A 17,338-nucleotide genomic window follows, 5' to 3' on the forward strand; every position below is an offset into this window, starting at 1 on the left:
ACAGAACAACCATCATTCAGAACCGCCTGAAATCAAGCTGAATGGAAGTCCTACAACTACGGAATTAAAGCAGCAGCCACATCCAGACTGGTAGGAGGGGTGGAGGGGAGGGGCTGGTCTCACACCCACGTGTGGCGGATAAAAATCAGGAGGACACCTCGGCTGGGAAGGTCCTCCCTGAGGACTGAGGGGGTCCCCGTCCCACACCAGGCGCCCTGCTCAGGGTTCCAGTGCCAGGAAGAGAAGTCCCCATAACTTCTGGCTGGAAAAACCAGCAGGAACTGAGGCACAGGGAGGCTGAGGCGGCTGGAGTTCCAGGCAGCTCCTGGGGCGCCAGAGATATACAAGGAAGAACTGAGCTGTTTGGCACTGGAGCTAGGGCTGCAGAGGGGCTTTCTCCGGGACAAATATGCTGTCAGAGGCCTTAGTTCCTTTGGTGAGCCCTTCCCTGGGGCAGCAGACAGTCGCCATATCTGGGACTCCAGCAACCTGGCTCACACTGGTTGCCCAGCCCTGGTGACTCCCTGAGGCCCCGCCCTGCCCCATCCAACTTTCAGGCCCACCCAAGCTGTTGCCACTTGCTTAATCAAAGGATTGGCCTGTCTTGGATCCTGCTTCAGGTTTTCCTAAATTCTTTCAAACAAGCAGCATCTGGTCTCAGCTAGCCCCATACTGCTCCTTAAGTAATACACAGAAACAAACACAGGGAGGCAGCCAAAATGAGGAGACAAAGAAACAGGTCCCAAATGAAAGAACAAAACAAAACCCCAAGAAAAGAACTAAGCGAAATGGAGATAAGCAACCTAACAGATGCTGACTTCAAAATACTGCTTATAAGGAAGCTCAGTGATCTTAGTGAGGGCCACAAGAGCATAAAAAAGGACCAGTCAGAAATGAAGGAGGCATTAACTGAAATAAAGAATAATTTACACGGATTCAATAGTAGAGTACGTAAATCCAAGAAGCAAACCATCAATTTGGAATATAAGGAAGCAAAAAACACCCAATCAGAACAGCAAAAGAAAAAAAAATCCACAAAAATGAGGATAGTGTAAGGAGCCTCTGGGACAACTTCAAGTGTGCCAACATTCGCATCTTGGGGGTGCCAGAAGGAGAAGAGTGAGAACAAGAAATCGAAAACCTGTTTGAAACAATAATGGCAGAAAACTTTCCTAACTTGGTGAAGGAAACAGACATACAAGTCCAGGAAGCACAGAGAGTTCCAAACAAGATGAACCCCAAGAGGCCCACACCAAGACACATCATCATCAAAATGCAAAACGTGTTCAAGACAGAATTTTAAAAGCAGCACGAGAAAGGCAGTTACCTACAAAAGACTTCCCATAAGGCTGTCAGCTGATTTCTCAAAAGAAACTTTGCAGGCCAGAAGGGAGTGGCAAGAAATATTCAGAGTGATGAAAAGCAAGAACCTACAACCAAGATTACTCTATCCTGCAAAGCTGTCATTTAGAATTGATGGCCATATAAAGAGTTTCCCAGACAAGAAAAAGTTAAAGGAGTTCATCACCACCAAACCATTATTATATGGAATGTTGAAGGGTCTTTTTGAAGAAAAAGATAAAATATATGAACAAAATGGCAATGAATACATATCTATCGGCAATGAAATCTACAACCAAAATGAACAGGCAGAACAGAAACATTCTCATTGATACAGAGAACATTCTGTTGGTTGCCAGATGAGAAGGGGGTTGGGGGAATGGGTGAAAAAGGTGAGGGGATTAAGAAGTACAAATTCATTGCTAGACTGACAAACCTCAAAGGGAAAGGGGTTGGGGGGTGGGAAGAAAAATAAACCAAAGAACTTATATGCATAACCAATGAACACAGACAATAGTGTGGGAAAAAGCGGGAGGGGGCAGGAGTGGGGAGGAGGGGGTCAATGGGGAAAAATGAGGAACATGTGTAATACATTCAACAATAAAGATTTAAAAATATAAAAAAATAAAATTACATGTGCTATACCTAAAAAAAAAAAGTGGTTTCGGAAACTCTTAAGAGAATCACTGAGTCTGGTAAAAAATTAAAATGGCGTGGACTTTCAGTGGAAGTGGGTCTGGCTGCATTCCAGGTCTTTTCCTCCCCAGGGGCTAATTTCAGTAACTGGCAATGAACCCCAGTTGTATGGATTTTCATTTCTCGGTATGTCCTCCACTGCTCAATGTTAAATTTCAGATGTGTTTCATTTTTATGTCTAGTAAGTTTTCATTCTATAGCGACTTCAAATATCAGGTTTAAATTTCCCAGTCTAATTTTTTTCTTTAACTTGTAAATGAGCCCCAAGAGTGCACTTGCATGTATAGTAGTCCCTCTTTATCTACAAGGGATATGTTCCAAGACCCCATGTAGATGCCTGAAACTGCAGCTAGCATCAAACTGTATAGACCATGTTTTTCCCTATCCATACATATATTTTCACTTAAAGGAAGCCCTTTATAGCTTCTCTTTGGCAGATCTGAATGACCAGAATCACTCCTCTTGTGCTTTGGGGCCATTAGTAAATAGAATAATAGTACCTTGAACACAGCACTGAGATACCGTGGCAGTCAATCTGATAACAGAGGGCTGTTACCAGGTGGGAGTGTGGAGACTCGGGACAAAGGGATGCAGTACATTCCATGGAGGATGGAGTGGGATGGTACAAGAGTTCATCACAGTGCCCAGAGCAATGTGGTTTAAAACTTAAATGATTTATGATTTTCCATTTGATATTTTTGAACCACTCTCGCTCGTGTGTAACTGAAGCTGCCGCTAAGGAGAGGAGGACTACGGTGTTATGAAAGACCCTGTCGTAGTCAGCTGGGCTGTGACTAACTATAGACTGAATGACCTAAACAACACACGTTTATTTGTCATGGTTGATGGGAGCTCTCTTCCTGGCTTGCAGAAGTCTATCTTCTCACTGTGTCCTCACATGGGAGAGGGAGGATGAGAGACAGGGAGAGGGTGTGGAGACAGGCGGAGAAGGAGAGTAGAAGAGAGTGAGGAAGACAAAGACCAAGATAGACTGTGAAAGAGAAGGAAGAGGAAGAAAAAAGTGGAGGAAGGAGGGGGATGAGAAGGACAGAGAGAGTACCCTGGTTTCTTTCTCTTTGTATAAGGGCACTAAGCCTGTCATGGGGTCCCTATTCTAATGGCCTCATTTAAACCAAATTACCTCCCAAACGCCACTCCTCTAAACTCCTCTAAATACCATCACATGGGGAGTTAGGACTCCACAATGAATTTGGGGGGGGGGGGGGGGCACAAACATTCAGTGCATAGCAGAACCTTTATACAAAACAGTTTTGTAAAGCAAACCCTCATACAACTAAAGAGTTTTTCAAATTCAGAAGAATGTTAGAATTTGTGCCGAAATTTTTGTTGATTGCAAACTCCTTGAGTGTAGGAACAATGCCTTATTCATCTATGTCTCTGAAGTACTTAGTTCAGTTCTTAGCATGCCCAATAGATGTTAGTTGAGCTTTTTCACAATAAAAAGATCAAGTACTCTTTAAAATTTTAGAGAAATATAGAATGTCAGAATAAGTTACTAAACCTCACTCAGGGACTGAAATGTTTTTCTCTTTATTATAGAAATATTTAGCTTTATTCCAACGTAATTGCTCCAGTGTACATTTGGCCACATATGAGCAATTAAGGCAAAATGCAAGAACAAAGTATATTTTAGGTGAACAGACTTTGAAAGTGGAGTTACCTCTGGCTGGGGTGTGCCTGAGAGAATCCAGTTTACACTTGTTGGGCTAGCATGTTAATTGGTAGAGCTCTTTTGCACTCTCAATAATGTCCTGGTTTAGACAGTACGTTAGATGGTTACTTCGTGTGGGTATTCACCTGTCTGCTGTTTAAATTACTGTTACTCCTCTGAAGACTTCTAGTTAAGACGGCAGAGTAGGTAAACGTTGTGTTCACTGCCTCCCGTGACCACATCAAAATTGCAAGTAAAGTATAGAACAATCATTGAGAACCACCCGAAGACCAGCTGAACCAGTCTTATGACTAAGTAAAAAGCCACAAGGAGACTGGTAGGAGGAGAAGAGACATGGATTGAGCAGATCCCATACCCATGGTATGGCAGTTAAGAATCAGGAGGGATATCTCAGCTATGTAAGTCCCCCCTGCTGTCCTCACAACAGTACCAGGAAGAGAAGTCCACATAACACCTGACTATGAAAACCAGTGGGGATTACGTCGGAGTGAGATGGTGGGCTTCTGGAGTCCCATGCACAGACTCACTCATATATTCAATTGCTCTTGGCTCCAGTGCAGGGGCAGCAACTTGAAAAACACCAGGGACATACAGGAGAGGGGCTGGAGGGGTTGCTCTCTCCAGGTATGACTGTGCTGGAAGGCACCACTGTTGATTTACAGAGCTCCCCTTTCACCACCTAGCAGGCCAGGTGCAGGCTCCAAATCTGGGCTCTTTATTAATCTGGCTCACACTGTCTGTCCTGCCCTGGTAATTCCCTGAGACCCTGTCTCACCCAACTTGTGTGTCTAGCCGGAGCCTCTTCTAGCAGCTTTTCTACAGGCGTGAACTGCCTCAGTTCCTGATGTGGACTCTCCAAAAATTTTTCAAAGGTCCACAAACCCCAAAGAAGCAGGGGCTGGCCTTGGTGTGCCTTGTACATCTTAGTAAGTAGCCTCAAGTCTGGACAAGTGGTGACCAGTCTCAGTTTCCATCGTAACTCTCATCAGATGGTCTCAAGCCTGGCGTAATCTGTGGCCAGTGTTGACTTGGAATGTAGCTTTGACTAAGCAGCCACTAGCCTGGCACAAGAGGCAGCTAGCATTAGCTCACATAATGGTGTCCACCAAATGGTCAAGCCCAGCACTAGTGGAAGTTGATCTTGGTTCAAAGCATAGCCTCTCCCAAGTGCCTCCAACCCAGCACAAGCAACAACCAACTTCAGATCACTTGCAGCTCCCATGACGTGGCCCCAAACTGGGCATAAACAGTGGCTGACCTTGGCCTGTACCGGAGCCCCTTCTAAGAGGCTTCAGAACCAACACACCTGGTGGCCAGCCTCACCACATGGGAGCACCACAAATGACACATGCAAAGGTCAGATTCAATTAGCACCAAAGCCCCACTAAAGCAACTCCCGCTCTGTTGGGTCAGTCTCCACATAACAACTTGTCTGCTGTATTCATGGTCAGTCCTTATAGCCAGTCAGCCCAAGGGTTGTTTCCACCCACTGGTGCACCACAGCAATCAAAACTCAACAACAACAAAAGAGCACACACAAGGGATGTGCCCTGGAGCACTTGGATCATGTGACAATGAAGACTGTACCACTGAACACGGGGGATACCTACTACATAAGGCCACTCTGCCAAGACCAGGTGATGTAGTCTATCTACCTAACACATATAAACAAACGCAGGGAGTCGGCTAAAATGAGAAGATGAAGAACCTTGCCCCTGATGAAAGGACAGGACAAAATTCTAGAAAAAGAACTAAATAAAATTGAGGCAAGCAAGCTACAAGATACAGAGTTCAAAACAGTGGTTGTAAGGTTGCTTAATGAACTTAGGGAATGAATAGGTGAACTCAGTCAGAACTTCAACAAAGAGATAGAAAACAAGATAAAAAGACCCAGTTGGAAATGAAGAAGACATTAGAGAGGGTCAGTAGCAGACTAGTTGAAGCAGAGGGTCAAAGCAGCAACCTGGAAGCCAAGGTAGTAGAAAATACCCAATCAGAACAACAAAAAGAAAAAAGAATTAAAAAATGAGGATAGTTTCAGAGACCACTGGGATGACATCAATCATGACAACAGTAACATCATAGGCATGCCAGAAGGAGAAGAGAGCAAGGGATTAAAAACTTGTTTCAAGAAATAATGACTGAAAATTCCCTAACCTGGTGAAGGAAATAGACATACAAGTTCAGAAAATACAGAGAATTCCAAACAAGATGAACCCATAGAGGTCCACACCAAGACGCATCATAATTAAGATGCCAAATGTTAAATACAAAGAAAGAATCTTAAATGTAGCAAGAGAAAAACAGTAAATTATGTACAAAGGAACTCCCAATAGACTACCAGCTGATTTCTCAACAGGAACATTTCAGGTCAGAAGGAAATGGCACCAAATGTTCAAAGTGATGAAAAACTAAGACCTACAACCAAAATGACTATCCAGGAAGGCTATCTAGAATTGGAGAGAGAGAGTTTCCCAGACAAGAAAAAGCTAAAGAAGTTCATTACTGATAAATCAGTATTATAAGAAATGTTTAAGGGACTTTTTTTAAGTAGAAAAGAAAAGACAAATATGAATAAGAAAATACAGAAAAAATTTCTCACTGACAAAGGCAACCAGTAAAGCAATGGATCAACCACCTATAAAGCTATTAGCAAGGTTAATAGGCAAAAATAGGAAGATCTTTGTAATTACAATAATAAATTAAAGGATACACACTACCACACACACACAAAAGAAGTAAAAATTACATAAACATAAATGAAGATAGGGTAAGTAAAAACTGTAATGAATTTAGATTGTGTTTGAACATAAATGACGATCAACTTAAAATTGACTGGTTTATAGGAAGCATGTAGTAACCATAAACAAAAAATGTATAAGAGATATAAAAAAAAATTAGAGAAGTGACTCCAAACACAACTAGAAAGTCATCAACACAAGAGAAGAGAACAAGAGATATGAAAAGTACAGGGGAAAACTGTGAAAACAATCAGAAAACAAAGTTGCAATAACTAATACCTATCAATAATTACTTTAAACGTAAATGGACTAAATGCTACAATAAAAATACATAAGGTGGCTGAATGGATTAAAAAACAAGACCTGTACATTGGTGGCTATAAGAGATCCACTTCAGATCAAAAGAGACACACAGACTGAAAGTAAGGGAATAGAAAAAGATTACATGCAAAAGGAAACAAAAGAAGAGCTAAGGTAGTAATATGTGTATCAGACAAAATAGATCTCAAATTAAGGGCTGTAACAAAGAACAAAGGAGAGTCTTTCATAATGATAAAGGGAACAATCCAACAAGAGGATATAACTCTTGTAAACATCTATGCACCCAATGTAGGAGCACCTAAATTATAAAGCAATTATTGATGGACATAGAGAGGCCAGTAGTAATACAGTAATAGTAGAGGATGTTGACATCCCATTGACATCACTGTATTAATAGATCAACCACACAGAATATCAACAAGGAAACAGTGGTCATAAAGGACACATTAGACCAGATGGACTCAATTGATATTTTTAGGACAGCTTACCCAAAAGCAGAAGAATATACATTCTTTTAAGTACACATGGAACATTTTCCAGGATAGACTACATGTTTGGCACAAAACAAGATTCACTAAATTTAAGAAGATGGAAATGAAAACACAATGACCCCAAAGCTATGGGGCATAGCCAAAGCAGTTCTAAGAGGGAAATGTATAGCAATACAGGTCTTCCTCAAGAAACAAGAAAATATGAAATAAACAATCTAATATTACACCTAAGGAACTAGGAAAAGAAGAACAAAGCTCAACGTACATAGAAAGGAAATAATAAAGATTGAGTGAAAATAAAATAGTCTAAATATTTTTAAAAAAAGGTAATTGCACTAAGAGCTGGTCCTTTGAAAAGAATAAAATTGTGGAATCTTTAGCCAGACTCATTAAGAAAAAAGGAGAGAGGGCCTTAAGAAATAAATGAGGAAAAGTGACAACCAAAACCATAGAAATACAAAAGATTATAAGGAAATACAACAAACAAGTTTATGCTAACAAATTGGACAAACTTGACGAAATGGATAAATTCATAGAAACATATAATCTTCCAAGGCTGAATCAGGAAGAAATGGAAAATCTGAACAGACTAATTACTGCTAAAGAATCAGCAATATGTCAACATAAGAAGCGTTCAAACCTGTGAAGAATTTTCTGAGTTTATTTGAGCCAGACTGTCCACAAATGTGGGGAAGCAAAACCTCAATGGATTGAGGTAACTCTCAGAAGAATGGCAGTTTTGCATCTTAATTTATACATTACAATAAAAAGAGAAGGCTTAATAAATGGGTTACATGAAATTCATTGGTGATAGATTAAGGAGGTGGGAGAAAGCAAAATGGGGAAATCTCTGGGGTTGGATAAAAAGTAAAATGATAGACATATACATCTTTTACATAGGTAGGTACAGGATAGTTAACAGTCAATGATTAACATGATGATTATAACAATGAGAGGATTTGTGGTTTCCACCCTGGTGCATAGGTTGTGCCTTGAGGGGTATGAAGAAAAAGAAAGGTTCCCCACATTCTAAAAGTATGTTATCTTAGATGTAAAAAGACAGTAGACTCCATTAAGGAAAATTGACCTTTGTCAGGGAAGATGCCAGCCTAGGACATGACCTGTCAAACACTGCTTTTAGTTAAAAACTTTAAATTTCAAACCATCCTTCGTGGTTACTTTAGGTCTTTTGAGTTTACAAAGTTGTCACGCAGGCCTTCTCTGAGCTTGTCAGGTTAGCCTGTGGCCCCTTTTTGTCCACGAATGAAAAAAACTCCCAACAAAAGCTCTGGACCAGTTGGCTTCATAGGTAAATTGTTCCAAACATTCAAAGAAGCATTAATAACTATCCTTCTGAAACGATTCCAAAAATTTGAAAAGGAGGGGAGGCTCCCAAACTATTTTTATGAGGCCAGCTTTACCCTGATACCAAAACCAGATACAGACATTACAAAAAATAAAAAAGGATATTATAGGCCACTATCTCCGATGAACATTGATGTAGAAATCCTCAACAGACTATTAAAAAACCAAATTCAGCAGTACATTAAACATATCATACACTATGATCAAGTGGGATTTGTCCCCAGGATGTTAGGTTGGTTCAATAATGCAAATCAATTAACACGATACACTGTATACACGTAATGAAGGATAAAAATCATATGACCATAATAATACATGAAGAAAAAGCCATTAATAACATCTAACCTCTACTTATGATAAAAACTCAGCAAAGTGGGGATAGAAGAAACATACCTTAACATAATAAAGGCCATATGAGACAAATCCACAACTAACATTATATTCAATGGTGAAATGCTGTTTTTTCTTTAAGATCAGAAACAAGACAGGGATGCCCATTTTTGCCACTTTTATTCAACATAGTATTGGAAGTCCTTAGCCAAAGCAATCAGACAAGAAGAAAGAAAGAAAAAAAAGAAATGAAAGGCATTTGAATTGGAAAGGAAGAAGTAAAACTGTCATTATTTGCAGATGACGTGATACTACAGGGTGAAGCAAAAGTAGGTTTACAGGTTGTTTCCTATGGAAAATAATACAGTAAGTAATTATACAAGAATAAACTCTGTTTTGTGTACTCACAATTGTAAACCTACTTATGCCCCACCCTGGAAATACAATAAACACTAAAGATCCCACAAAACTAATTAAACTTGGACTGATTGACAAGTTTAATCAAGTAGCAGAATATAAAATTAATATTTAGAATTGGATGCATTTTTATATACCAATAATGAACTATCAGAAAGAGAAATTAAGAAAACAAATCCCATTTATAATTATATAAAAAAATATTTAGGAAAACAATCAAACTTGAAGAACATACAAATAAATGGAAGGATATACTGTGCTCATGTATAGGAAGAATTAATGATCTTAAAAATGTTCATATGATTCAAAGCAATTGACAGATTTAATGCAATCTCTATTAAAAAAATGGTTTTTCACAGAACTAGAATAAATTTATATGGAACCACAAAATACCCTGAAGAGCCAAAGCAATCTTGAGGTAGAAGAACAAAGTTGGATGTATCACACTATCTGATATCAAGCTATGCTACAGGACTACACTATCTGATATCAAGCTATGCTACAGGACTACACTATCTGATATCAAGCTATGCTACAGGACTATAGTATAAAAAATATCATGGTACCAGCATAAAAACAGACACATACATAGGTCAATGGAACAGAATACAGAGTCTAGAAATAACCCCATGCTCATATGGTCAATTAATCTATGACAAAGGAGGCAAGAATATACAATGTGGTAAGGACAGTTTCTTCAGTAACTGGTGTTGGGAGACCTGGACAGATATATGCAGAGAAATGCAATTGCTTCTGTATATGTTGTAAGAAAGTGAGCCAAACTCAAAACAGATTAAAAACTTAAATGTAAGACCCAAAACTATAAAAATCCCAGAAGAAAACAGAGGCAGTAAACTCTTTGACATTACTCTTAGTAATATTTGTTTTGGAGATGTCTCCTTGGGCAAGGAAAACAAAAGAAAAAATAAACAAATGGGACTACAAAAAACTAAAGTTTTTTGAACAGGAAAGGAAATCAGCAAAATGAAAAGACAGCCTACTGAATGGGAGAACATGTTCACCAGTGATATATTACAAAGGGTGTTACTATTGAAAATATATAAGGAATTCATACAACTCAACATCAATAACCCCCACAAACAATCTGATTAAAAAAGTGGACAGAGGACGACTCGGGCCTCTCTTCAGCAGCAACATCAAGGGTAGTCAGAAGCCACACCCAGCATTTGGAAGAAAAAGTGATTCTCTTTCAACTGAATCCATTTCTGGAATTCTTGAACGATTTCTAAGGGAAGCTTGTAGAAGCTGCCTGTATGCTTGCATTCATGAACCCTTCCTCAGTCTTCCAAGTCCAAACTTCAACCTCTGATGCCATGGTCACATGTCCTTTTTCTCACTATGACTGGTCCTGCATTTGTCTTATAAGAGATTACACTGGGCCCAACCAATAATCCAGAATGATCTATTTTAAGATCCCAAACTTGATCCATCTGCAAAGTCCCTTATGCCATATAGAACCATATGTTCACAGGTTCTGAGAATTAGCGTGTGGATATCTTTCAAGGGGAATTATCCAACCCACCACCACGTATATAGAGTGCCAGTAGAATATAAAAGTAATAATAGAAGTTTGTGAACATAAAAAAAAGTTACGGTTACTCCTGAACGGTCTTCTTGCCATGCCCAAGAGAAGGGGTGGTGGTTTTGCCATTTTGTAGTTCCTAGTGTAATGCTTTGGTACATTCTAAATAGCAAAACCTTATTGAAAGAATAAATGAATGAAAATCTGTTTGCTTCTGTTAGAGCTCTTGACTATTCTGCAGACGTTTTCAAGGAGGCATTCCTTTTGCTAAAGGGTCGGGAATTTTAGGGGATACGCGAGTTATCGGATTCTAATGTGCCTGACCTTGTGATCACAGCAGCTGAGGAATGATATGTAAATCAACTGTGGGATTGTCCTCCCTGTTTTTTGTTTTTTTTAAACATTGTTTTCCTTTGATCTTCAAAAAGCATGGGAGAAAGTATAAGTTTCACTTTTCCAAATGGACAATAGAACAGTTGTACAAATGCAACCTGTTTCTAATTTCTTGCATTTTTTGATATGCCCAATATTTATTGAGTGTGTGCATTATACCAGTGTGCTGAATACCACCACCAGTATGTGACAAAAGTCCACAAACCTCAAAAGCAAATCTTGTTTTGTATTAGTATGGATGAAAGTTATTTTCAGAGTTATAGAGTAAGTTTTCTTTTTCTTTTTTTTTTAATCCTCACCCAAGGACATTTTTTCTTTTTTGTTCAGATAGAGAAGGAGGAAGAGAGAGGGAGGGAGGGAGGGAGGGAGGGAGGGAGAGAGAAACATCGACATGAAAGGTACACATCAAGTGGCTGCCACCCGCACGACCCAACCAGGGCCGGGGACAAACTGCTACCGAGGTACGTGCCTATAGCGGGAACCGAACCCGGGTCTCTCTGGACCATAGGCCAATGCTCTAACCGCTGAGCCAAACCGGCCAGGGCTAGAGTAAGTTTTCAAAAGTTGGATTCTTCTGGCTCCTCATACACCCAAGAGGAACCCTGTACGTATTGTGTAGAGCACATTGGCTAAAGTGTCAGTTGCATTGTGTGGGGGGAACATAATAGTATAGTTTTTGAGTTTGGTCCTGTGCATCCTCCTACTTTGAATTGTCTTTTGTGGGATTCCTTCTCTTAGTCTTCTTACGTTGACAGGAAATCATACATGTCAATGCGCAGATGGGCTGCCTGGTTTGTTCTGCCCAGTTTTGTAGTTTCAGTCCATCCCTGCCCCACTACCCCACCAAAGGGAGTATGTGGGATGGACCAAGATGAGCCCGAGTTCAAACATGTCCCCTCCTCCAAAAGCAGTGCCTTCGTCTCCAGACCCTGATGATACAATCATGCTCATGTGACATTTCCCATTTGTATCCTTATTTGAAATATAACTTGTGTGTGTTTTTATTCCTAGGTCCATGTACTTTTATTTACACATCATATGTCTCCTGATAATACTATTTCTGCCCATCAGACCACATACTCATATTCAAAGGCAGCCTCAGAACTCGGTCAATAAGAAGAAAACAGATTGATATCTCCAGGAAGAGCTGGATATGGAAAACTGCAAAATATTGGAAAGATGAGATGAAAAGGCTCAAGGGTTCTTCAGTGACTTAGAGGGGATGTTTACATGCTTTTTTTTTTTTTTTAATAAAAGTGCAGGGAGTATTTTTATAAAGCCCTTTTGTACGGCTAAACCAGCCACGTCCAGTTGGTGTGTTTTAGTATCTTATGGGACGCGGAGTGGTGTGGAGGTGCATGGAGAACACGCTTCAGTTGCAGAAGCGGTCCATGCCGGGCTGCTGGGTCTTCGCTCTTCTGGCATGATTTTCAGCCACTGAAATGTGGGGGTTGGCACCTGCACATCTGCTCCAGGAGGGGACTGCTGAGACTTGTCCTAGGTGTCTTCAACTAGAACATACCACCTGTGGTTGGTTCCTTGGGAAGCCCCAAATCATTTGACTTGTGACATGACCGTTTCGAACACAATGACTACTCGAGGACCGTGGAGGAGCAGGGTCAGGGAGCGTGTTTTTCAGGTACTGAAAACGGTACGAGCCAGGAGGACTCACCGTGAACACTTGAATGGACTGAAAGCCAGCCATGCCCTGAAGTAGGCTGCATTTTCTTCCAGGGATGTATCTCTTCCCTGTTTTCTTCTGAACTGAGCCAAGAGTATGAATCAGAAAGTCTCGTGTGCACACACACCAGGAGTCCAGGAGGGGCTGCTGTTCCCAGATCTTTTCCCATTTCACACACGCCCCTGGCTTGTCCAGGGGTGGCCCCAAGAAAACTGCCCCGAGTTCACACCATCAAAGGCAGAAAAAGTGTCTTCTAAAGAAGAAATTTTTTAAAAGAGTAATTTAAAGTTATAGAGAAGTTTGGTAAAAGAAGATACTTTGCCCTTTTCTGCACTCATTTCACAGAGGTGTTAATATCCGTGGCTATGACGGGCTGACTTTAATTTTTCCAGTTTCAGAGCTGATTAGATCTGACTCTATATTAGTTGAACTATCCTATTGGAAAGCAAGGACCGTAAGACAGTTTTCTATCTTTGTGATGAATGTGCTGTGGCTCCCTCTGGAGACTTCTATTGGGTAATATTCTACATGGGAGACTTCTATTCTACGTGGGAGAAAGAAACACTGTATTAAATGTTGTGGAAAATGATGATGATGATGATAAATTATATGCTACAATAGTGTGTCCTCAATCAAATGACTTGGGAGGAGAGAATTTGTTCAAATTGATGGTTAAAAATTAGTTTCTTACTGAATAAAAACTGTTCTATAAAAGACGTATTTCTGAACAGAAGAATTGCTTTTTGTTTGTATTAGTAGAGACTTGATATTCTGAAGTGTGTGTGTGTGTATTTTAACAAATGTGCACAAGGTTGGGGCTGTTTATATTGCCTTAGAGATCCAATTTGTCCTAAATACAACAGTCACTTAATAAATATGTATTTATTAATTTGAGATTCCAGTTTCCAAGAAATACATTTTATAGTTTTGTTTTTGAAAAAGCCAAATTTAAAATATTCTATTTTAGCCCTGGCCGGTTTGGTTCAGCAGTTGGAGCATTGGCCCTTGGACCAAAGGGTCGTGGGTTTGATTTCCAGTCAAGGGCACATACCTAGGTTGCAGGTTCCATCCCATGCCCCAATCAGGGTCATGTGGGAGGCAGCTGATCAATGTGTCTGTCTCACATCTCTCTCCCCGCCCCCCCCCCCTTCCACTCGATCAAAACAAAACAAAAAAAATCAATGGAAAAATATACTCAGGTGAGAATTAAAAATATGTATATATTTTAGTTTTGTTGTTGATTTTTTACTGCTTAAGGTAACCATAGGGAATAGGAACATTATTTTGTAGATGCAAAAAGCAATAAATAATTCAGTCTGAGATGTTTACTGGTTAAGTGAGGAAAAGGGGGAAACTGGGAGGTGAGGAGAGGGGCTGGCGGGAGCCCTCCATTACTGTGCAGGCCCTGGGCGGTGAGCAGTGGCCTTCCTGGGCAGGCTTTCTCCACCCTGGTGTACAGTACAACCACATAGGAACACTTAAAGATCTTTGATTGATGCCAGCCCTTTGAGGGATCACATCCCATTTCTCTTCTTGTCTCTAGCCCCTGGCATAGTGCCTGGCTATAATGAAGATTCAGTAAGTGTTTGTTGATGAAGGAGGGAGTGAATGAATTAGTTTAATGCATCATTGCACTTGACAGTTTTGCTGGAGTCATTTTGCACTGGGCATCATCTTTTCTGCTTTTCAGAATTAGTTTTTGAAATGAAGGCTTGTGTTTTTAGGGAATTCTGAAAGCACATTATGTGAAATACCCACTCAGGCAGTTAATTTACATATTCTGAACTGCCCTGGTTCGTCCAACCATTCATTAATGCATTCACTTATTTATCAAATGTTATCGTGCCTGGTGTGGGCCTGGCATTCTGTTAGTGCAGGTAAAAGATGCTAAAGACTCTTTTTGTGCTATCAAAGAGCTTACAGTTTGAGCAGAAAGACATGACCCAGAGCGTGTGCTGTAGGAATGTCTGGAGAACCGTAGCATCAGAATTACACAGTGATTGGTCGGCATACCCTTGTTTGCCTGTACGTAGGTATCTGTCTCATTTTACAGTGTCTGCAGTTTACCCAGGAGAGCAACATCACTGCCCTCCAGCCCCATGTCCAGGACTTTACGGGTAAGCCTTTCCCTGTTCTGAAATTGGATGCTGACCTTGCAACATGTCAGTACCAGTTCACGCAGCAGCTGCCCAGAGGAGCAAGCTGCGCTTTCACGGGTGGCCCACAGAGGTAGTCAGGTGGCTGCCTCTCCAGGAGGATCTTTAGTGAAGCTTCCAGGCTCAGTGAATGACTTCATGAGGCCCATAGGAAAGGTATTTGCTGAAGATGGCCCAGTCCACATGAGCTTTGTCTACCCACCAGATACTAAAACAAAGACAACCAGCTGTCATTGACAGTCCATTCACATGCATGACCAAATGCAGTCTGTGAACTTGGCACTACTGTCCACTTCATGCAAATGTGGAAGCCAGGGTTCAGAGACTTGAACTTTGCCAAGGCCACTCAGATAGTCAGTGGAGGAGCTGGAGTTTGAATCCTGGTCTGGCTCACTCCGAAATCCCCTCACTGCCTGGTGCAGCACTTGTTTTTGGAAAAGCAAGGAGTTGTATAGCTGAGTCTCTACAACGTACCTGGTCCAGGCCTATGGTTCCGAAATGCTGACTGGCTGGCCCTGTCACTTGGGGAGCTTGTTAAGTATGCAAGGAGCAGGGAACTAGAGCTGCTGTTGAACATGCTGACTGCCGCTGCTTCCATCTATGGGGAGCAGCAGAGTTCCCATCAATGGAGCACAGTGGTAACCTTGTGCTTACCCTAGCTGGTTAGGAGGAGATCAAAGTGGTGGGATGGGAGCTAAGCTAAATCGTTTGGTTCTGTTCAAGAGGAGGTATTTTGATGCTTCTTGTCAGTGCTTGTTCTCCTAAAAGACCTTTTGTTTAGTCGGGTCCTTAGCACATTTTGAACTATGCAAAGGTGGGGCTAGTACTTGGTGTACGTTATGGGAGCAAACTGCTTTGCTAGGGAAATGAGCAGGACATTGGGGGAATTAGGCATGCTACTCAGGAGCAGGAGGAGACCGCAGCAATTGAATGCCTGTGGAGAAGGAATTCCTAGAAAGTGGACTGGTCAGGGTGACCTTTAAGAACAGGAAGGTGGAAATGAATGCTGTAGGGAGACCTCGGGTCAAGACGGTGGAGTAGGTAAATGCTGTGCTCGCCCCCTCCACATGGCTACATCAAAATTACAACTAAATTATAGAACCACCATCATTGAGAACCACCTGGAGACTAGCAGAAGTCCTATAACTAAGGACATAGAGAAGCAGCCACAAAGAGACTGATAGAAGGGATAGAGATGCAAAACAGGCAGGTCCCACACCCAGTGTGAGATTAAGAATTGGGAGGGACATCTCACCCGTGGAGGTCCCCTCATGTGGAGTGAGGGGTACCAGCCCTATATCAGGGTCCCCAGCCTGGGGCACCAGTGCTGGGAAGAGAAATCCCCGTAACATTTGGCTGTGAAAACCTGCGAGGATTGCATCTGAGTGAGAGGGAGGGCTGCTAGAGTCCCAGGTGTCTGTCTTGAGGGGCCCATGCATGGGGCTTGCTTGCTCAGAACTCACTTGCTCTGGGCTCCAGTGCAGGAGTAGCAGCTTGAAAAGTTTCAGGAACATACTGGGAGGAACTGAATTGACTAGCTTCAGGGCAAGGGTTGGAGGAGGAGGGGTCAGCGCAGCTGTCTCCAGACAGAATGCTAGCAGGTACCATTGTTTCTTTGTTGAACTCAGCAAGTGGGCACCAAACCTGGGCTCTGTCCATTAACTTGACTAACACAGTTTGCCCTGACCTGGTGATTCCCTGAGACCCTGCCACATCCAACTCCTTTGCTGGCCCAAGCTGCCTCCAAAAGCTTTTCCACACAAACAGCCTGCCTTGACTTCCTCTGCAGACTTTTCTAAAACCTCTCAAAGATCCACAAACCCCAAACAAGCACTGGCTGCCCTAAGTGTGGCCTATACCTCTTGCTGAGTGGCCCCAAGACAGTGCAAGTGGCGACCAGTCTCAATTTGCATCATAAATTCCACCAGGTAGCCCCATACGTGTCTAAGCTGTGGCCAGTGTTGGCTTGGAATGTAGCTTCAACTAAGTGGCCACAAGCCTGGCACAAGTGGCAGCTGGCCTCAGCTCACACTGTGGTGCCCATCAAGGATCCCAAGCCCAGCACTAGTGGCAACCAAAAGTAAATCACTTGGTAGCTCCAACCAGGTGGCCCCAAGCAGGGCACAAACGGTGGCCCACCTTGGCTTGCACCAGAGCCCCTTTCAAGAGG

At 41.7% G+C, this 17,338-nt stretch overlaps 1 protein-coding gene across 2 annotated transcripts in view; it reads left to right on the forward strand.

Moving 5' to 3' along the window:
- Positions 1 to 13,814, forward strand: part of MBOAT1 (membrane bound O-acyltransferase domain containing 1) — a 115,213-nt gene extending 101,399 nt beyond the window's left edge. For both annotated transcript variants that reach the window (XM_036256054.1, XM_036256055.1), the window contains one exon: positions 12,343 to 13,814. In XM_036256054.1, coding sequence (XP_036111947.1) covers positions 12,343 to 12,463 — 121 coding nt within the window. In that variant the 3' untranslated portion in view covers positions 12,464 to 13,814. The remainder of the gene's footprint in view (positions 1 to 12,342) is intronic.
- Positions 13,815 to 17,338: the final 3,524 nt, after the last annotated feature.

The sequence above is a fragment of the Molossus molossus genome, unplaced genomic scaffold (genome assembly GCF_014108415.1).
Source record: "Molossus molossus isolate mMolMol1 unplaced genomic scaffold, mMolMol1.p scaffold_m16_p_12, whole genome shotgun sequence".
NCBI lineage: Eukaryota > Metazoa > Chordata > Mammalia > Chiroptera > Molossidae > Molossus > Molossus molossus.